The sequence below is a fragment of the Cebus imitator genome, unplaced genomic scaffold (assembly GCF_001604975.1).
Source record: "Cebus imitator isolate Cc_AM_T3 unplaced genomic scaffold, Cebus_imitator-1.0 Scaffold23, whole genome shotgun sequence".
NCBI classification, from domain to species: domain Eukaryota; kingdom Metazoa; phylum Chordata; class Mammalia; order Primates; family Cebidae; genus Cebus; species Cebus imitator.
The window spans coordinates 10149917-10172444 of record NW_016107338.1 but is presented as its reverse complement, the minus strand read 5'-3'; the positions used below and the strand labels follow the sequence as shown (position 1 = coordinate 10172444).

The 22528-nt window shown below is 34.6% G+C and overlaps 1 protein-coding gene across 12 annotated transcripts in view; it reads right to left on the bottom strand.

The window, feature by feature from the left end:
• Positions 1 to 22528, bottom strand: part of LOC108299718 (WD repeat containing planar cell polarity effector) — a 510874-nt gene that overhangs the window by 339155 nt on the left and 149191 nt on the right. For 9 of the 12 annotated variants that reach the window (XR_005199011.1, XR_005199010.1, XM_017522162.2 and 6 more), the window contains 3 exons: positions 13299 to 13413; positions 10844 to 10977; positions 7541 to 7732 (listed from right to left, as the gene is read on the bottom strand). Coding sequence is in view for 10 of the 12 variants with exons in the window: in XM_017522162.2 (XP_017377651.1) it covers positions 7541 to 7732; positions 10844 to 10977; positions 13299 to 13413 (441 nt within the window). In the remaining 2 variants the exon portion in view is untranslated. The remainder of the gene's footprint in view (positions 1 to 7540; positions 7733 to 10843; positions 10978 to 13298; positions 13414 to 22528) is intronic. The other 3 variants (XM_037736188.1, XM_037736191.1, XM_037736192.1) reach the window with 1 other exon arrangement.

Genomic DNA, 22528 nt, shown 5'->3' with positions numbered 1-22528 from the left:
AAAAAAAAAAAAAAAAAAAAAAAGCATCTTTAATGAAAAGAAATTCCAACCAAGAATATCACATCTCGCCAAACTAAGCTTCATAAGTGAAGAAGAAAAATCTTTCTCAAACAAGTAATGCTAAGGGAATTTCTTAGTACATCAGCCTTACAAGAGGTCCTTAAGGGAGTGGTAAACATGGAAACAAAAGAACAATACCAGCTACCATAAAAACACAAGTAAGCACATAGCCCACAAATACTATAAAGCAACTACACAATCATATCTACATAACAACCAGCTAGTAACACAATGACAGCATCAAAATCTCACATATCAACTTTGAATGTAAATGGTCCAGACACCCCACTTAAAAGGCACGGAGTTGCAAGTTGAATAAAAAGACAAGATCCAAGAGTCTGTTGCCTTTAAGAGACTCAACTTACATTTAACAACACCCATTCACTCAAACTAAACAGATGGAGAAAGATCTATCATGCAAACAGAAATCAAAAAAGAACAGGGGCCAGTATTCTTATATCAGATAAAACAGACTTTAACAATAGTTGAGAAGGACAAAGAAGAGTATTACATAATAACAAAAGGGTTCAATTTAATAAGAAGATCTAACTATCCTAAATATATATGTACCCAAAATTAGAGCACCTACATTCATAAAACAAGTTCTCCTTGATCTACATAAAAGACTTAGCCACACAATAATAGAGGGAGAATTTAAAAACCCACTGACAGTAATTGACAGATCATCAAGGTAATGAAATTCTGGACTAATTGGACCTGATAGTCATATAAGAGAACACTCCACCCAACAACCACAGAATATACCTTCTTCTCATCTGCACAAAGGACACACTCTAAAACTGACAACTTCCTCAGCCATAAAGCAGGTCTCAATAAATTAAAAAAAAAAAATCAAAATTATATCAACTATATTCTTGGATCATATAGCAATAAAAATATAAACCAATAGCAAAAGTTCTCTCAAAACCACAAAATTACATGGAAATTAAATAACTTACTCCTGAATAACTTCTGAGTAAACAAAGAAATTAAGGCAGAAATTTTAAAATTCTTGAAATTAATGAAAACAGAGACACAACATACAAAATCTCTGGGTGAAAAGAGTGTTAAGAGGAAAGTTTATAGCAGTAAATGCCTACATCGAGAAGTTAGAAAGCTCTGAAATTAACAATCTAACATTGCACTTAGAGGAACTAGGAAAAAAACAACAAATGAACCCCAAAGGTAGCTGTAGAAAAGGAAAAGCTAATATCAGAGAACTGATAAAATTGAAACACAAAAATCCATACAAAAGATCAATGAAACCAAAAGTGGTTTTCTGACAGAATAAACAAGGTTAATAGAGTGCTAGCTAGATTAACAAAGCAATAAAGAAAGAAGATCCAAATAAGCACAGCCAGAAACGGCAAAGATGACATTACAACTGATCCCACAGGAATGCAAAAGATCCTGAGAGACTATTATGAACACCTCTATGCATACAACATAGAAAATCTATAGAAAATAAGACATATTCTTGGAAACACAAAACGCTCCAAGACTGAACCAGGAAGAAAGGGAAAACCTGAACAGACCAATAATGAGTTCCAAAATTGAATCAGTAATAAAAATCCGACCAACCAAAAAAAGCCCTGGACCAGATGGATTCACAGCCGAATTCCACCAGACGTAAAAAGAAGAACTGGTACCAATCCTACTGAAACTATTCCAAAAAAAATCGAGGAGGAGGGACTCCTCCCTAACTCATTCTACGAAGCCAGCATCATCCTGATACCAAAATCTGGCAGACACAACAAAAAAAGAGAACGTCAGGCCAACATCCCTGATGAACATAGAGGCAAAAATCCTCAACAAAACACAAGCCCACCAAATCCAGCAGCACACCAAAAAGTTAATTCACCACAATCAAGTAGGTTTTATCCCTGGGATGCAAGGTTGGTTCAACATACACAAATCAATAAATGTGATTTATCACATAAACAGTACTAAAGACAAAAAACACATGATTATCTCAATAGATGCAGAAAAGGTTTTCAACAAAATCCAACTTCCTTTCACAACCCCCAACAAACAAGGTATCGAAGGAACATACTTCAACATAATAAAAGACATCTATTTCAAATCCACAGGCCACATCATACTGAATGAGCAAAAGCTGGGAGAATTCTTCTTGAAAACTGGAACAAGACAAGAATGCCCACTCTCACCATTCCTATTCAGTATAGTACTGGAAGTCCTAGCCAGGGTAATCAAGCAAGATTCTTCTACACCAATAATGTCCAAGCTGAGAGGCAGATCAAGAATGCAATCTCGTTCACAACAGCCACAAAAAGAATAAAATGCCTAGGAAGACAGCTAACTAGAGAGGGGAAAGATCTCTACAATAAGAACTATAAAACACTGTTGAAAGAAATCAGAGACAACACAAATAAATAGACAAATGTTCCATGCTCAGAGATTGAAAGAATCCTTATTGTTAAAATGGCCATAATGCCCAAAGCAACCTAGATATGGAACAGCATAGAGAACCCAGAAAAAAAGTCACACACCTACAACCATCCTGATCTTCAACAAACCTGACAAAAATAAGTAATGGGGAAATACTCTCTATTCAACAAACAGTGTTAGGATAGCTGGCTATTCATATGCAAAAGAATGAAACTGGAACCCCACCTATCCACCATAAACAAAAATTACCTCAAGACGAATTAAAAACTTAAACCTAAGACCTCAAACTACAAATATCTTAGAAGGAAACCTAGGAAATACCCTTCTCAATAACAGTCTTGGCAAATAATTTATGTTAAAGACCTCAAACTCAAATGCAACAAAAACACAAATTGATAAGTGGGGCCTAATTAAACTAAAGACCTTCTACACAGCAAGAGAAACTATAAAGGATGTAAACAGACAACCTACAGAATGAGAGAAAGTACTTGTGAACTTTGCATCCAACAAAGGTCTATATATAGGATTTATAAGGAACGTAAACAAATCAAGAAGCAAAAAACAAATAACCTCTATAGAAAGCAGGCAAAGGACATGAACTTCTCAAAAGAAGACATACACAAGTAGCCAACAAACATATGAAAGAATGCTCATAATCATTAATTATCAGAGAAATGCAAATCAAAACCAAAATGAGATACCATCACACACCAGTCAGAATGGCTTTTGTTAAAAATTCAAAAAATAACAGAAATTGGTGAGGCTACAGAGAAAAGGGGATACTTACACACTGTTGATGGATATGTAAATTAGTCTATTCACTGTGGAGTGCAGTTTGGAAATTGATTCTCAAAGAACTAAGAGTTCAACTGCCATTTGACCTTGCCATCCCATTACGGGGTATACACCAAAAAGAAAATAAACCATTCTACCAAAAGGACATGTGCACCTATAAGTTCACTACAGGGCTATTCGCAATAGCAAAAACATAGAATCCACCCAGATGCCCATCAAATGGTGTATTGGATAAAGAAAATGTGATACACACACACACACACACACACACACACACACACACACAAAATACTATGCAGCCATAAAAAAGAACAAAAGTATGTCCTTTGCAGCAACAGAGATACAGCTGGAGGCCATTATGTAAGTGAATTAATGCAGGAACAGAAAAGTTAATACTGTTGTATTAACAGTTCTCACTTATAAGTGGGAGCTATACACTGGGTATACATGCACATAAAGAGGGGAACAATAGACAGTGGGGACTAAAAGTAGAGCGAGGACAGAGCGAGGAGGACAAGAACTGAAAAACTACCTATTGGGTACTACGCTCACTAGCTGGGTGATGGTTTTAATTGCAGCCCAAACCACAGCATCATGCAATATACCTTAAAACAAGCCTGCACAGGTACCTCCCAATTCTAAAATAAGTTGAAAAATAAAAGAAAAAGAGTATGTGGAAATTCAAACGAAAACAACTACCATGTTATATGTGATAATTTAAATATACACCATTAAAATATATTAATATGTTAAAATGAATTTACTGATAACAATTTTTTTTCTGTGCCATCTATTGTACATTTTTCAAAAACTTTTTTTCTTAGACTGCATGATTCTCTCTATTCTGTTCTTCTAATTAAGATATGGACTGTTGTTTACAGCTCTGTGGTGTGAAATTAGACTAGCAGTTTTCTAATATCCATAAAATAATTTTAAAATGTTTCTCCTCTGAAAGTCACATAATTCAGTCACAGAGAGCTTATTTCTATGTTTCCTTTGTTTTGTTGTTTTTAGCTGCTTCGTAAGCCAATTTTCTACTTAGAATCTACTGTTAAAACTCTCATTTGGTTCAGTATGTGGGCTTTATCCTTTCCATGGTCTGTTACATAAAAAAAGATGGCTTTAAAAAAATTTTTTTAAAGTTTGCTGTATAGCAGTGGTTCTCAACTTGGATACACACAAGAATCACCTAGGGAACCCATAAAAAATACTGATACTCCCTCCCTTCCAGAGATTCAGATGCAACTGGTCTGGGTGGGCCCCTTTTTAAAAGCTCTGTAAGTGATTTTAATACATTGTCAAGGCTACGAACTACGTTCTAAGATCCTTCCATTGTCCAAATAAAAGCTTATTATCTTTTCTGATTGAACCTAGATGATAAATGTTTTTTAAATATTCTATAGTTCAATAGATCCAATGAAGAAATTTCTTCTCTGTGAGGCTGCTATATTTTTAGTTTGAATTTTAGGGTTTAAGAGTATATTGTATCTTTATCCTGATGATTTGTCCAAGAAGCAACTTGGCCGCTAATGGAAAAAAAAAGTTTAAAGGAATATATTCCTGAGTACTACCTTTAATAGACTGGTGCTTTTGGTTCATAATATTCTAAAAATTTCTATACTTCATATTTAAAGATTATGTCTCCACACACACACAAGGAAAACAATTAGTGTCCTAGACATTTCTTCTAAAAGATTACACTTTTTGCATAATAAATTTCACATAAAGTTCTAAAAAAGAAATCTTTACAAATTTTTCCAGCTAGAATAATTAAAAGGGCTAATTCCTAAAAAGCTCTTGACAAAAAAAATGATTTATCTTAATAAGATCAAAAGAGAGGAAATTATACAATCAGTGGTGAATAAAGAATCATGTACAAATTTGGATACAACTTTATGAAAAAATATTCGAATGCAAAAAAGGAATAGTTTTCTAGAAACACAAATTACAGAAATAAAAGAAAAAAAAAACTTTAAAAGTAAAATCAGTAATGAAAAATCTACCATCCCTGAAAGACATCACACCCAGGAAATTTTAAAGCTAAGTTTTACCAAACTTTCAATTATCAATTCCTTTTGGTACTGTTTAAGAGAGGAGGAAAGGAAAAAGCTAGCCAAATCATACTACAGAGCTAGTATAACTTTGACATCAACCCTACAAAGGATAATTTAAAAAGTAAAATTGTGGGCCATGCTCATATTTGAACACATTGGGAAGCCTCTTCAATCTTCCCTACTTAACATCTCTTTAAGTAGAATCAATCACCATTTCCGTTGGCTCCCACTACAGCTTACACATACTCTACCCACAGCACCATTAACACTTTAATGCACTTACACATTTTCATATTTGTCTCTTATTGGCAGACACTAAGATCCTTGCTGGCAAGGACAGTTTCTTAGTCATATCCCTTGGTACGAAATACACTGTTTACCCCCATGGTCATGCTCAATAGTTGCTAAATAACAGCTATTACAAGTAGAAATAGCATTAATGTGCACAGGCAGAGGTAGGAAATAATGAGTCCGCAAGTAAATTCATTTAACTAAGGGGGCTTATGTAAGGAAACAACATTGGAAAGGTAAGCCAAGGCCAATCAGGGTGGGTTTTTTAGTGCTGAGGCTGAGTTTGGTTTTAGCATCTACGGAAGACTTTTGGGCAGGCAATGTTTAAATCAGATCTGTGCTTCAGGATCCATAGAAGCACTTTTTAGAGCTGTTAAAGACCTGGAGGTGACCTATCTGGATTAACTCTATCGTTTTAAAAATAAGAATACTAAAGCCAGAGAAGGAAGGTTATCAACTCAAAGCCACAGAACACAGAATCAGCTAGAAGCAGGCAGAAGCTTAGAGGTAGTAAACTTGATTAAAGTCATATAGTTAGTATATGGGGCGATCAACAGGCAACTCCAAGTTTGTTCAATTATCTAGATGACACTAGGCAATGAGGTATGTAGACTATGTATATCCTTTTAGGACAGTCCTAATTTCATATAAAGACTCATTTCAAAGAAAGGTAATTTGTAAAATATATAATTAAAAACTAATTATTTTTACTTTTATTATAAGACACACATTTAATTGAATTCTAATTAGTTTAATTACATTAAGTCATTTTAACAAAGTCTTTTACTCAATGAACTTCTGAACCCAAGATCAATAAAATGGTGATCATGAACAGGAAATGAGTAGGAAAAGGGCACTTCTTTAGCCTCACAAAAATCCACACCTACATCACTACAAGTGATTTTAGTCACTGCAACAGAATTAGAAAAGTTCCAGAAAAAGAAAACTAAAAAATCTAGAGGTAATTAAGAAGATTTTTGCAGAAGACATACACACATATATATTACACATCAAACTTTAGGATGCCCCAGTCTTAAAAGATAACCTGAAAGTTTATAAAACCAGGAGAGGTCGGTATGGATAGAAAATACTTAAACTTATTCATCTTATATTGAATATTAATTCTGAGAAATAGAGGAAAATATAGCACCATACTACTTTACCTACATAAAAAGAGGGAGAGAGGGAGCTTTTTCTACAGTTATAATGAAAAAATAGAGAATTTTGTACCCAAACTACTAGTACAAACAGAAAATACACATAGGTTCACATATATGAATAAATGATCAAACCATTATCATGAATTGATAGAGGATATAGTCCTCACCTCATAGACTAATTTATAGTTCTCTTACATATCCTTGACCCAGCTACAGTCTGGCATGAAGGGCCTTACACAATATAAACATTTGACTGTTTGTTAATTGACTTAAGTTTGAAGAGGGTAATTGGTAACAAAAGCTTTCACAGGCATGATATCATGAGTAAACAGTAATGATGGAACTAATAATGATAATAACATGCGTCATAATAGTGAACAATGATTCAGGGTTTAATATATATTGATATTGCTCTAAATGCATATATTAACTCATTCATCATCATTAACTCTATTTTTCAAATAATAAAACAATAGCACATACAAGTTAGTAACTTGGTCAAGGAAAGGAAGCTACATAGTGGCAGAGCTAGCATTTGAACCTGGAAGCCTCACTCTAAATTACTACACTATTCTGACCAGCCCTGGAATTGTCTGGGCATCTTCTGGATGTGATGCTTTTTAGGATCTTATTTCATATGTAATTTTCTTTTTTTAAATATTTGAAAAAATAAATTATAGGTAAAAAATAATTCACATTTCTTTCAAAATAGAAAAATCTAATAATCCTATTTACACTTTATTAAAATGTACATATTTGTTTTAGATTTACCTCTAGCCTTCCTTGAGCATAACCCAGGAGGAGTAGATTGGCTCTATCCTTCTCAGAAGAAATGGGGGCCCAAGGCCAAGCATCATCATTGACCAGTGGCCACCAGCAAACAACTCTATCATGAACACAGTTGATAGCTAGACGACGCTCTGTTGTCTTGTTTATTGGGCCAGGTATTTCATAATAGAAAATCTAATAATTAGAAAAAAAGCATACATGAAACATTTCTTTTGAAAGACGCAAAATCCTCAAAGTATTACAAAAATGAAAGCATCTGGAAATGTAGATACATTCAAGTAAATATGCATGTTAAACATGTGCTTAAGAAGCTGTCAGAATTTACCAAATTCTTTTGACACATATATAAAAAAGACATATGTTCAAAATTCTCCCCATTTTTAGCAAAGGAAAGAAAAGAAGAAACGTGAGTTAGGAAGGAAGTGAATGTAGCAATTCCAATTAATGCCAAAATGTACAGTCATGGTTACTTGACAGCATCGACCTACACATAGGATTTAAGACCAGCTGTATAAAATGACAAGTTCAGTACTGCTGACCAAGAATGTCTCACTACTATTTAAGACATAACATGTTAACAATGACTGACAACAATAAAAAGAAAAACAACTTGAGGCAAACATCTCTTTAAAGAATATATGGGACATATACATATATATTCTGCATAAAAGGGATAAGTCACAGTATCATGCATAAAAGTTTATGCAGCTTCTGAGAATTATGCTTCTCTTTCTTAGGAAGGATTTGTAGAATTTATTATTCAAACTATGTTATTTTGGAACATGGTTATTTGAAAACATAAGCACGGCACCATCTGTGTGACACATGCCAAGGAAATATAGATTGCACCGTATTTCTGCTTAAGGAATTAATGGAAGGTTGATAGCTTGGAAGAAAAAAAAAACTATCTTGCCATTGCTGGTCAGCAATAATCGAACCACTTTCTGGGGATTAAGCGCATGGCTAAGCCTACTGGACCAGACACTAGCAAAGGGCAGGGGTTCTTCTTATCAGAGAAATGCTTCTGGAGCCAGTCTTACTACATGACAGATTGCTTTCATATTCCTGTCTGCAAGGCAACAAAGGATGGCAGTAATGCGATAATGCCAGAGTGCAATGGGTGTTAAGAACCCGTTGCATTTATGTATTGTATTTAGTAAATAATCAGGCTCATCCAAATTGTGATCTCACCACTCAACCAAGGCCATTAAAATCAAGGTTAATGCTTTAATAATCCTCTGCTATTTTTTTTCAATATGGTCAAAAGGAACCCTTTTCTATTTGCATGGCCATAATATTATTGACCTCTTCATCCTCTGAATGCACATCAAAAGAAACTAAAATCAAAGTAATTACTAGTGTTGTTCTCTCATGGTAAACATTTAACTCCTTGCACTGTCCCTTCACTGTTAAATAAATTGAATTGGATTTTTCAAATGTAGATAGGAAAACTTGTTAAAGGTCAATAGTTTAAGGATGTTTACCCTGCAATTTTCTTTGCCAAAATTATGTCAATCTGAAAGAATTAAATTATGGTACAGCTGTAAAGAAAAGCAAAATTACAATACTCTATACCACTTCCTCGTTTTAAAATCCAAATGGGCAATGACAGACAACACAGATGTACTTTAATATCATTGTTGTAAGTCTTCTTATTTGAGAGAAATATCACAATGAAATTGCTAAGTACATAAAAATACACATACATTATTTTGATGTCTTATGTGCCACATAAATATGCTACCTATGAATTTCTAGATGAGTTTGAGTTACAATGAGTGACTGACATTTTCAGTTGTCACATAATGCAAATCACTTAACGTCAGGAAATTTCATGTTTCCTATGAGTTTAATATTATCAGTATTCTGTCATGATGACCAAGAGGGATAGTAAAATAAATGAATTTCTTAAAATATCCTTCCAATGGACAAATAGCAGATTTGACTAAGTATTAAAAATATATATTTTAAATATTAAACCAGAAAATAAAACTCATAAGCTTTCTAAGGGGAAACAGATTACTTTTCTAATGTACAGAAATGACATGATGTCCATGTTCTATTTTCTCAAATCCAAAGGCATATTCAAATAAGCAAATAAGTAATTCCTTTACTTAAGGCTTAGGGATCCAAATGCTAGATCTGTTTTCCGTATCTCATCATGAAAAGAAGTTTCACAAAGCTGGTAAACAAAAACAGATTGTAGTTTATTACCACAATGAAAAACTCATTGAATATATTTTATTCCATGTTAAATTTATTTTTTATAAGAATAAATGTTTCTACTAAATAAAACTAAACCTTCCCACACTACTGCCACCTCATGGATAAGTAATAATCCCAAAGGGTAAAAGGTTAAGTTAAATATTACTTTGCCAAAGACACACACACGTTTCAAGCTACAGAGCTAGCTTCTCAAACTCTTTGCCCTTGCTACAGATGCTCTAGGTATGGCATAAGTGTGCATCTTTTTTAAGGAAGCTGTATATCAGCTGTGTTCCCAGTGAACAGTGAACTGTCTCAAATCCACATCACAGAGGTTGGATCAATCTTGCAAACACAAGTCATTGCTGAAAAGAGGCCTTGAACTGAAACAGCCTGGAAAATGTATTAGATACTCATCCTAGCAGAGAATATGCCTTCCCAGCAGCTAAAATGTAATGTGGCAAAACTTAAACACATCACTTAAAATAAAAATTCTGCCTTAACAGATGTAAAGCCCCTGATACAGTAAGGAAACAAATTACCTGGAGTTAGTGAAGAGAGAGATACTAACACATGAAGGAGATTTCTTTTTGCATTTTCTCCAGTTATACTTGGAGGGGGAGGGTTCTTCCCCCTTCTTGTTTATTACACTTTTCTATTAACGTTTGAAAGTGCCTTCTTCTTTCTTTCCTTTCTTATGAAGTGGAAACCAGAGCAGCTATCCTACCCTCGAAAGATGGTATGGGGTCTTCGGGTAAAATGAGAACGGTATATATACTACCACTAGCAAGAAAACCATTTTCAAAAGTGTAACTTGCCTCTCCTTTCTGTCTTTGACATCTATTAATACTATTTAAATTGCTCCAAACATGCCTTTGTTAGACACACCCCCATAGCAAGAGTAAAAAAGAAAACTTAGGATGGCCACTGTTAGCAATTAATTAAGCTGAATCCTGTAACATTTCCAGTTTTTCTGAAATCCAGCAATGTTCAAGAATAATGAGCAGAACACCAACTTATATTGATACTCATATATACCTTAATAATTAATAAAAGGACTATATAAATCAAAATCTTTACCTTATAATCCAAGGCTGAGAGTTTTTCCAGTCTTTTGTTTACATCAGAAGAATCCATCTTCTTGGTAAACTGAATAAAACAGAGCTTGTTGTGTGACAGAAATGATAAGATGATGAAACTGTCTGTGAGAAGAGCTAAAAAACATAATTAGATAATATCAAGTTAGAATAAAATAATGAGTAGTTTAACACGGAAATATTACAAAAAGCTATTTTCAAACATACATACTACATATTAATTGAAATCACTAACGTCTCCTGAATAGCATTATAGCATTTTATAAAAATATTAAAGATATTAGGAATAAACAACAATTATCAATCTAATCATGTATGATTCTTTTTTCCTGTGACTATTTCAATATACACTGATGTTTGGAGACAACCACCAAATGAGATGTATTTAGAATCAGGGCTATAAAGGTATTTTAAAAAACGATTTCACACCTGAATGTAGCGATGAAAACATTCTATTTTATTTGTGCTAAGATTTTAATCCTAATTACTTATCCATGAGGTGGCAGTGGTGTGGGAAGATTTAGTTTTATTTAGTAGAAACATTTATTCTTATAAAAAATAAATTTAACATGGAATAAAACATATTACAGGATAGAGATAATATGAAGATAAAGTGGATTTATTAGGGGATACTGATCAGTGTTCTCCACCAATCTCTTTATTTAAAAACATTTTATCAATGAATCTTCTTTTAGGGGTATACAAGCTGGAGGAAATAAAGCATATTATATCCAGTAAGTACATATTTATGTACCCAACATTTAATCATTCTCAATATTTAATCATGAAAATTAACAACAATATTTCTACAGCTTTGTCATTAAAGCACACAGGTAGGTAGGTAACTAATATTCATGGATTATATAAAGAGCCATTAATGTTATATAAAGTTATTGATAAAAACATATTACAGGAATCTGAGGAATGTTTTACACTGTTCCTAGCATAAAGAAACTATTAAATGTTTTATACATTTTCCTTTACTTTCACACCCCAACCATGCAAATAGCGACCAACAGCAGATCTACACAATTACAAGAGAATCTGGAGAACTGCCAAGAAATCACACTGTTACCATATTCCCATGAGAATGTATTATTTGGGGTATAAATAAAAGAAATACGTGAAAAAGGATAATTCAGAGACACGAATTGTATTGGAAGTCTCCTTTTAATTCTCATTGAGGAGTATCAATTTAACAAAATCATCACAGCCAGTATTCTATTTGTAGTATCAACCAAGGGGTCAATTATTAGACATATGAAAATGAAACCTCTTCCAAAGGGAAGCTTCCTCAGCACCTTACTCCTGTAAGGAAGGGGAAATGGCATGCTTACAATCCTACCCCCAGCTTATTACTGTCACTAATGTTGCTAATTATAGCCATCCTGCAGAGTTCTTTTCTTCAAGATGATGTGATTGTGTCTGACTTGTTCAGAGATAGCTAGTAAGACCACACAGCAGACAGAAGATTTCTTTATTCTAACCTCTGTCCTTTCCACTAGGACATACTTCCTTTGATTACTAAATTTAAGATACTGACCATTTCAATCTTTCATAATAATACAATGTTTCTCAACCTTTTTACCTTGAATAAAAGAATATAATCTTTAAAAATTCAGGAGTCAGCACAGTATGGTGAAAAGAAAATGTACTTTGCAGCTAGAACCTGTATTCAAATCTCAGCAAAATCACTTTCTAGCTATATGACTCTGGACACGTTCCTTAGTAGCTCAGCTTCCGTTTCCTTATACAATTGTTTTATTGTATTAAATGAAATAGGTACATTAGGAACCGAACATAGAGACTTTTGGCTCAATAAATGTCAGTATCCTTCCTATTCAATAACTGGCTTAACATCTTTTTCTTATGTGCTTTGTACCACTTATACAAATCAGTGACTGATTATGATGTCACTTAATAGGATCTGATTATCCAGTATATTTGGCATTGATATTTGCTATTTAGAAAATACGCCCAAAGTCTCTCAAAAGTTAGTATTCCTAAGACTTTAGTAACAAAGAATCTTCCTATGAGAGCCAAAACACCAATTGTCTACTGGTTACTGGGTTGATATATTTGTGTTATTTATTCAAAATTCCTTTGGAAATGAAATATATATTTGAAGTACCAATTATAAAGAACTAATTTTGAAATAATGAAAACAAAACCCTATTTTGAAAAAATGTTCACTTCTTTTAAAGAAAAAGTGAAAACTCAGAATGTAAGCTTAACACTTGACAAGAAGAAAAAAACATTGATATTAAATATTAGTCAAAACTTGTATTGGTCCCAGGGGGGTTTAAGTATGCTATTACAAGCAATTACTTGTTGTGTTTGCAATTCCCCAGTGGTAATAATTAGTCTACCTGTTGACACACTATTTCTCCTGCCCCACTGTTAATGTAGGCAATTGATTTGCACATGGGGGTAATTACCATCACTGATGGTGTCTGAGATGAGTTTCCCCACCAGGCTTCTGTCAATCACCACTTTCTCCAGCTGTGGCCCAGAAAGGCTTAGGGACACCAGCACACCTGAACAAAAGAGGAGCTAAAACCAGGTAAGGAGGGAAGAGAGGGAAGAAGACATGCTGTGATTGGGAATCTTTAAAAAACCTCTCTCCAAATGTACAACTTATACAGATATTTTACACATGCATCTATACTATAACAGGATAGAGAATTTTCTTCACTGAAAAACAATTACTGACATTATGAGTAAAAAGAGACAGGTGGTTAAAGGATGCAATGCAATAAGTGCATTGATTAAAGCTACATGCAAAAACCTAATTTAGTCTGTGTTTATCAGAAGTCTAATCTCCTAAATACTTAGAAAGCACCTATGCAGAAATAACTGCTTTGTTTTGGATTCAGAAAATGTACTGTATTCTATTGAGATATTCTGAAAGATTACTACTATATCATAAACTAAAACATTTCTTGAGGTTTGAATAGTCATTGCTGCACATTAAATATATAAGAGATGCCACTATTACAATATAAATAGCTAATGTCATGCATTTATTTGGAAGTTAAACACTACTTCTAAAAATAAAGATCTTATCAGTCTAAAATATTAAAATACATGTAAATCAAGGCAGTTAAGTAAAATGTTAAATTTTTAAATCATAAACAAATAATACATATCAGAAACAATTTCACAAGGAGAGATAGAAGAATACAGTAAAGCATCTAGGCTTTATCAATATCAGTGTTCACAAAATCACTCCACAAAAGATGACTGGATATCGCCATTATAATTTTATACTGCTCCTTTCCATTTGTGGCAGCATAATTCATTCATCTCCAAATGTTTAAAACTTCTGAAAGGACTATGCATATGCGTATGCTTGTTATCTATGAGATTATGAAATATCAACATTGGAAGAAATTGTTTCACCTTCAAGGCAACAGACTCAAAGCTGATGAATCATGGAATAACATATGGTATAAGAAGAAAAAAACCAATTGTCAGTAAACTAATCATCAACATGCTAGCCAAATTCAAAGACAACTTTTGATTTTAAACAAAACAGGAGAATCCCCCACCCACCTAGGCATCATGTCCCAGCTAGAGAGGATGATTCTGTGTTGAGACATATTTGGACATGTGTTAAAGATAAGCAGCATGAGGGACCAGGGTAATATAAAGACAGACCACCATTCCTTACTGCCTAACAGATTCCAGGCACATTATTCAGGAAAGAAACTGAAGAGTTGCTTTGCATTTACTGTTAGAACTCTTGTCTTAGTCACCAGAATGTTTACCTTTACTTGACTTAACAGATCATTCTATTTTATATTAATGCCTCTAAAGGGGCAGAGAGTGGGAGGTACTTAATCATCTTTATGTGTTTGGAGACTAGCAGGAGTCTCCAAATTTAAAATGTTTCACGAATTAATCTCCACTGAATTACATCCAGCCCTACCACACACCTTAATGGCAAATAGTGATATTTCCTTTTTGAAGAATACCCCCATAGCAACACAGCATGTGGTCTTCACTCCCCAAATTCTCCCTTATCAGGCAATTTTAGGGACATCTTTCCTATGTACTTCTCCCCTTCCTCCTTTATTCAAAACATCTCTAAAATCTATCGTTTTTCTATTTATTTTTCTCTACTAAAGCTTTACACCTATACTCTTAAGCACTTCTTCTCCTAACTACCCACTGACTATCAGCTCCTTATGGATATTTGCTTGGCCACATTTATCTTTGTAGTTCCAAGAATACAGTAGGTGCTCAACAAATGTTTGGAGAAAGAATCATAACTAACTCGATGGTACATCAGATAATTCAGAGTTATAAAAAAACTCAGTCTAATTTTCCATTTCCACATGACGTGGATGTTCCTTCTGCAGCATCCCTTCAAGCATCTAGCCCATGCTTGAATAGTGCCAGTGATCAGGAGCTCACTGTTTCACAGAAAAGCTATTCTACCATGGGTCAGTTGTAACCAATTTAAAGATTCTTCCTTAATTTTTTAATTCACCAAAAACTGAATGTTGATTATATACCAAGCACTAAATTAAAGGGTTCAAAAAGAAATCAAATATAATTCTTAAAGTAGGTTAAATACAGGTTAATAAAAAGAAGTCGAGATCAAAGCAAATAACTGTAATAAAGTGCTGTTACCAGTTTACCATACCTATTATAGAAGTACATACTGGGTAGACTCAGAGAACTGAGAAGGAGGTGGTGACTCTTGAGACTGGGGCTAAGGATGCAACTGACTCCCTACAACTTCCACAGTACCTCAATTCTTCAATAGCACCCACCTCAAATATTCAAAGAAAATAACACAGTGGTTAAGGGCACATATTCTGAAATCAGAATAAAATCGGTATTGGCCATACCTGTTACTAGCTGTGTAACACTTAGAGTGTAATTAAACCTCTCTGTACCTTCATTTCCTCATCTGAAAATAAACATGATAGTATCTACTTCATAGGATGAGGACTAAATAACTTTTTACAAAAAACATTTAGAATAATGCCCTAATTGATTCAACCATTACTTGTATGATACTGTACATAGTATCCAAATCACTGCTCCTGCCTCCATGCATAGATCAGTTATCTAACCAATGTATGCATGCTTTTGGTTCCATGAAACTCATCCCTTTGAATCCTATATCTAATAACGAATATCCTCACTACATTGTTAACCAACTCTGAACACATTTGTCTTTTTAAAAACCTTGTAACCCAGAATGGGCTCAATGTTAGACATGGAACACTCAGGTGAGATATAACTAGTAAAAAATGTAATCTTTTGTTGCCTTTCCCATTTGCTGTGATTTCCCAAGGATACTGTCTCCAAAATATTTGCAAGTTCCTTCAGAACTCTAGAGTTTAATGTTTCCAAGTCTCTCATTTCTTTTACCTTGTTTTCTGTTCTCACCACTGCTGTCATGAAATAACCCATATGTCTAAACAAAAACTGCTTTTCCTATGTATGAGCATTTGTTATAAAATTCTTTTTAAACCCCACTTTTATGGGATGAAGAAGGACAGTGTGGCCTGTGAGAGTAGGTAAACAAGGGAATAGCTACCGGAAAAGACTCAGAGGGGTGAGGGTTATGGAGCCAAAAGCATGCATACCCTGGTTAGATAACTAATCTATGCATGGAGGCAAGAGCATTGATTTGGAGACTATGGATCCTGCCAAGTGAGGTTACGCATTCCTCCAGAATCTTTTTCAAAGAATAGGTGCATCCACTTTTTCATAAATTCACTCATTTGTCATATATATATATTTAGAATATCATATAAGCCAGGCACTGTTCCAGGTGCTGAGAAAGCAGTGAACAAAACAGACAATACCCTTGCCCTCCCTGCCCTCATGGAGCCTGCATTCAAGTGTGGACGCAGATAATAAAACAAATAGTTTTAATATAATGTGCAACAGCAATAAGAACTATAGAGCAAATTTAGGAGGGTGCTACTTTAAGCAAGATGGCTAATAAAGAAATAAGCCTCTCTGAGGAAATAACATTTGAATATAGGCCCAAATGAAGTAAAGGAACAAGCCACATAAATATCTGAAGAAAAGGAGCTCAAGGTAGAAAGAAGAGCAAATGTAAAAACTCTGAGGTGGGAATGTGCCTAGGCTGATTGAAGAAAATTAGGCCAGTGTGGCGGGAGGGGAGTGATCGAAAGGGATATTCATAGAGTTTGAAATCAGAGAAGCAGTCAAGGGCCAGGTTAGGTTAGCTCTTGTTAGAGAGAAGTCATTGAGTTTTAAGCAGCACAGAACTATAATATAATTTATTTTTAAGTGGGGGGTCGGCCAGATGTGGTGGCTCACGCCTGTAATCCCAGCACTTTAGGGGACCGAGGCAAGCGGATCACCTGAGCTCAAGAATTCGAAACCAGCCTTGACCAACATGGTGAAACCTCGTCTCTACTAAAAACACAAAAATTAGCTGGGCATCATGGCATCCACCTATAATCCCAGCTACTAGGGAGACTGAGGCAGGAGAATCACTTGAACCCAGGAGGTGGAGGTTACAGTGAGCCAAGATCACGCCATTGCACTCCAGCCTGGGCAACAAGAGGAAAACTCCGTCACAAAATATAAAAAAATAAAAATAAATAAAGTGGGGGGTCAGGGCAAGAGTGAAGCAAGGAGACCATCACCAGCCTATTGCATTGATCAAGGTGAGAGAAAATGATGGCTTGGACTAGAATGAGGAAATCATAAGTGGGCAGAGTTGAGATATATTTTAAAAAGTACTGTACTAGCACTTGCTGAAAAATTGAATGTGGTATATGAGAGAAAGACTCAAAGATCTTTGGCATGAATAACAGTTTACTTTGACTGGGAATGCTAGAGGAAAAGCAAATTTAGGTTATGAAGAATCAAGAGTTTAATTTTGACAAGTTAAAGTATTTATGGACATACCAGGGGAGAGATCCAGTATGTAATCAGAAATGAGTCTGAACTTCATGAGGGACTACAGATGTTTATTTAGTAGTCACCAATAATACAAAGGTAATATTTAAAGTTGTGGTACTGGACATGCTCTCCTTTAAAAAATGAGTGGAAAGACAGAAATCAATCTAAGGTCTGAGATCTGGGACATCCTAACCCAAAAGATCAGTTTAGCCCTCTTATTGAACCTACTAAGTTTAGATACTTGGAAGACCAGGTATGTCCACCATTTCATACCTCCAAATGACCTATGGACTAGAGACACCCCTGACACCAGATTTTGGAATAAGAAGGTATAAATCAATTAATAAGCTAATTAATGCATTTCTATAAAACAGCCTATGGGGAAGCATAAAGTTGTCAAATACCGGTGCCAAAGATATTCCTGGATATTGTGAAGGAGATAACTAGAGTTGGAAAAATATAGTCAAGGAAAGAATATTCCAGCCCAGACAGAAAAGTGCTATTCTCATTTCCCCAAAGTGGTCAGTCCTTAAGACCTCCAAAATGGAAAGGGTCTGTGTAAGATTTGGCAGAACAAAAAGGAAAAAGAGCACCAAGATAGTGTCCTATTCCATTGCAAGGGGTTGGAGGGAGGCTTCTGGTAGCTCAGAAAATAAAAAAAAGAGCAGGCAAGGTGGTAAAGAGAGGCATGCCTGAAGCAGATCTGAACTGAAAAGACCCTCAGGACGAACCAATGAGAAGGCCAGTGGGATCTCCCAACACTTTCCCAATTTAAATGTTGTTTAAACATTGTGCAAGAGATAATTGAGGCAAATAGGAACCAAAACTCTTCTTTCTTCTGACACCCCTCCAGAAATAAGTACCTTCCTTATTATTCCTACTCTGACCATGTCTATGTTGCTTTTCTCGTTTTCTCCTTCTCATTTTCTTAAATAAGCTCATACTATAAAGGTAAGTTTTCTCTTTAAGAAACCCAGAACCGATTTTTGCAATATCCAAATGGCTCTTCAAATTGGCTTCTCTTAACCCTAAAGTCTATGGTACTTAGATTGAGGATTAAATTGGAAGTGAAATGGTACTCTGAGGAGAATGAGAAAATTATATCAGATGACATCAGACACCATTAACTGAAACAAAACATAAATAACATCTGAGTTTTGTTCAGTAGATTAAAAAAAAAAAAAAAAGTGAGTGCCTCCTACATACATGTCAGGAGACAAAAGTGAATATGGTTAAAGATAAAAAATAATTAGTTGATTTACTATAGGAAATTTACTTAAGGAGAAAAAACAAAAGGACAAGAAATAAACAGGCATTTTTCTGGATAGAAAAATGAGGTTTCTCACTGGGGTACCACAATGGGATTTCCCAAAAATTTGTATGGTGTCATTCAATATATGGAATACATATGTACCTAGAAATCTGCCTGCAAAGTCTATTACAATTTAATAAATCTCATTTTCTCACTTATTCTCATTATAAAACAAATGATGCCATATTTTAATCCCTAATGTAACTTTAAAATCCAGCTAACTATATTTGCATAAAAGTGATCATTCCCAGAAAGTACTTATGTCAAATTCACAAAATAAAATGAGGTTCGAAGATAGATTTTATATTTGTCAGTAGTTTTAAAGATCTAAAGAGTTAAAAGCAGTGGTGAGAAGAGAAAGGCAAATCAGATAATACTTTTTTTGTATAATATTTTATAATTATAGAAGACTTTTATATGCACCATAATGCATGTAAAATGCCAGTGTAACTGATACAAAATAAGTATGTAAGTTTTGAAAACAATAGTAATAAGGTTAATTTCATCCTCATACTCCCAATCAGAAGGGTAAAGCAATTAATCAAAGGTCTCATAATGAGTGGGAAAGTAGAGACCAAGACAGGTCTACTAATGACAAATCCTATATACTCTTTCTCCACTGTTGAGGAACTAATATGCTTAACTCTCACTTCTCAGTTGACTTCCATGCAAAATCTCATGTGATTTTCCTCTCTCCAGCTCTTTTCTTCACTCAAACAAGTCTCCCTCTAAACCAGTGGTCCCCAATGCCCAGGCTGCTGACCAGTATCCATTTGTGGCCTGTTAGGAACCAGGCCACACAGCAGGAGGTAAGTGGTGGGTGGGCAAGCACTGAGCTCCACCTCCTGTCAGATCAGCTGCAGCATTACATTCTCAAAAGAGTCAAATGCTATTGGGAACTATGCACGTGAGGGATCTAGGTTGTGTGCTCCTTCTGAGAATCTAATGCCTGATGATCTGAGGTCTGTGGAAAAATTGTTTTCCATGAAACCAGTCCCTGGTGCTGCCAGGGGACCACTGCTCTAAACCGCTGCTCCCTGGTTCTCAAATGGGGATGACTTTGGCCACCAGGAGACACGACATCTGGCAACATCTAGAGACACCATGGTTGTCACCACCTTTATATATTAGCCACCTCCACAAAGCCTCGCTTTAAAAGAATGCTTGTAAATGAGTTGCTGTGGAAGCAAACATGTTTTCCATGTCTCCATTAGGCAGATTTGGAACCTTCTCAAATTTTAATCAACTCTTTTCTCACATAAAGAAAGGGTAATGTGATAAGCTATCCTCTCTCATGAGTGACAGACAGGTCAGATATCTCAAATGGACTGGTGGGCAGTGCATAGTCCAGATCAGGAGTCCACAGGAAACCCACCCTCTGTGTCTCTAAGCATGTTCAGGGCTATCACTATAATGACTAATGCTACTTTTCAAGATACAAAGTGCCCCATGGCAAGTAATTAAGCTACTTCAGCTAGAAAGAAATATCTTGTTAGAACGTCTCCTTGCTTTTGTTCTCATTCTCTGCTCACAAATCAGCCTTCTTATCTATATGTCAGTCTCTTGAGTAGCTCATCCATAAGGTGGTAATACCCCAAGGAAATGAGCAATGTCTATGATGCCAAATATATCTCACATAGTAAGTTAATAAATTGCCATTCCAGTTAATAAATCAGTCACTTCTCAATTTGGCTATGGTGGATGCTGTTAGTACAAGAAAATAAATGAAGATAACATAACAGATTGATAAGTTTAATCAGAAAATTTTTTCCCAACTGTATGATACATTGTTGAAGGTGGTAGCTGGGGTGGGGGCATTTTTAGAAGTTACAGACCTATACATATTACTAGGAAAAAAACAAGTAGTCTAGGTATATATACGCATATAGAAATTGTAGAAACACAAGAAAATATTAGAAAAAAAATAAAACCAAAGCTGTTGATAGCAGGCATCTCACAGAGATAAAATTGGGACCCAGAGGGCACAGACTAATTTCTTGCTATATGGAATTTTTAAAAATTGATATTAGGGATGATTTCTTAAACCTTTTGTGTGTTATTCAGTATTTTTCTATGAAAATTTTCAAAAGTAAGAAATGCTTAACATATCTAGCCACAAATATATTTCTTATTTTATGGTTCTGAAGAGATGCTAAAAATGTGTTTCTCAAAAGTCAGGATACTGAAAATGCACTAAGAGTTGTTCCTCACTAAAAGAATCAAATAGGAAACTGAAATAAGTCCCTTGTCTCTGCTATTTAATTTACTAAAAAATTTTAAGACAATTTTGTTATTACATTGCCTTAATTAGTCATCTGTGTCCAATTTCCATATTTACTAAAAATATTGCCACTAATAGTTGTAAAGTATGGTACATCTAAATTATGGATTACTATGTACCTAGTAAAAATAAGGAGATAGATGTAGATCACTGACAGGTGTGTCATATATTGTTATGTAAAGAAAGTTACAGAAAAATACAGAGTGATTCCATTTGTTCTTTTTAATGTGTGTATACATATACACACACAAATGAGTGTTTGAAGAAAGATATAAGCCAAATTGCTGAACACAGTTACTACTGGAGAAGGAAATGAGTCTGGGAAAGGGGAGCTTTTATTTTTTACTATATATCTATTTGTATACTATGCCATTTTATGATTGCCAGAAATCATTTTATTATTTTAAATTTAAAAACATTAAAAAAGGGAATAAAGATCTCCACTAAGTCTCCTCTCACTTCATTTGGTATGAGATTACCATTTTTAAGCTCTCACCTTTACCTAACGAACTTCAAATTCACCATTAAATACTGCTCATTCTCTTTGTTCCATTTATCTCAGATCTACCACTTTAATATACATCCTGTCCATTCTCTTTTACTAGGACCATACTCAACAGCTGCCCTTTACAACTTCCAGTTCTCCTCCGTAATCCATACTACAGTAGAATAAATGAAAAAGACCATTTCTAAAAGCATAGTCCATGAAATAATAATCATTGAAGATGTTTCAAGAAAGTAAGCTTGGCAACTTTTCATATCATAGGCTCCTCTCAAAGACTGGCAACCATGCTTCCTGAGTTAATTTAAATATACATATACAACACACACACATACACACACACACCCTTAATATGCAGTGAGATATGCTTCCTAATTTATCAGCATAGAGTATTATGGTGGGTTTAAGCATAGCAGAAATTTCTTAGGGCGAGTATTATTAAATTGTTACTACTACATTTTCTGTAGTTAGAATTACAAAATTCCCAAATCTTTGATAATAAAAACGATCACAGAAAGAAAATGTGGTATATATACTCAAGAATACTTATTCAGCCTTAAAAAGAAATTCTGTCATTTGTGACAACATGGATAAACCTGTGAGACATTATGCTAAGGGAAATAAGCTAGGTACAGAAAGACGAATACTGCATGATCTCACTTATCTATGG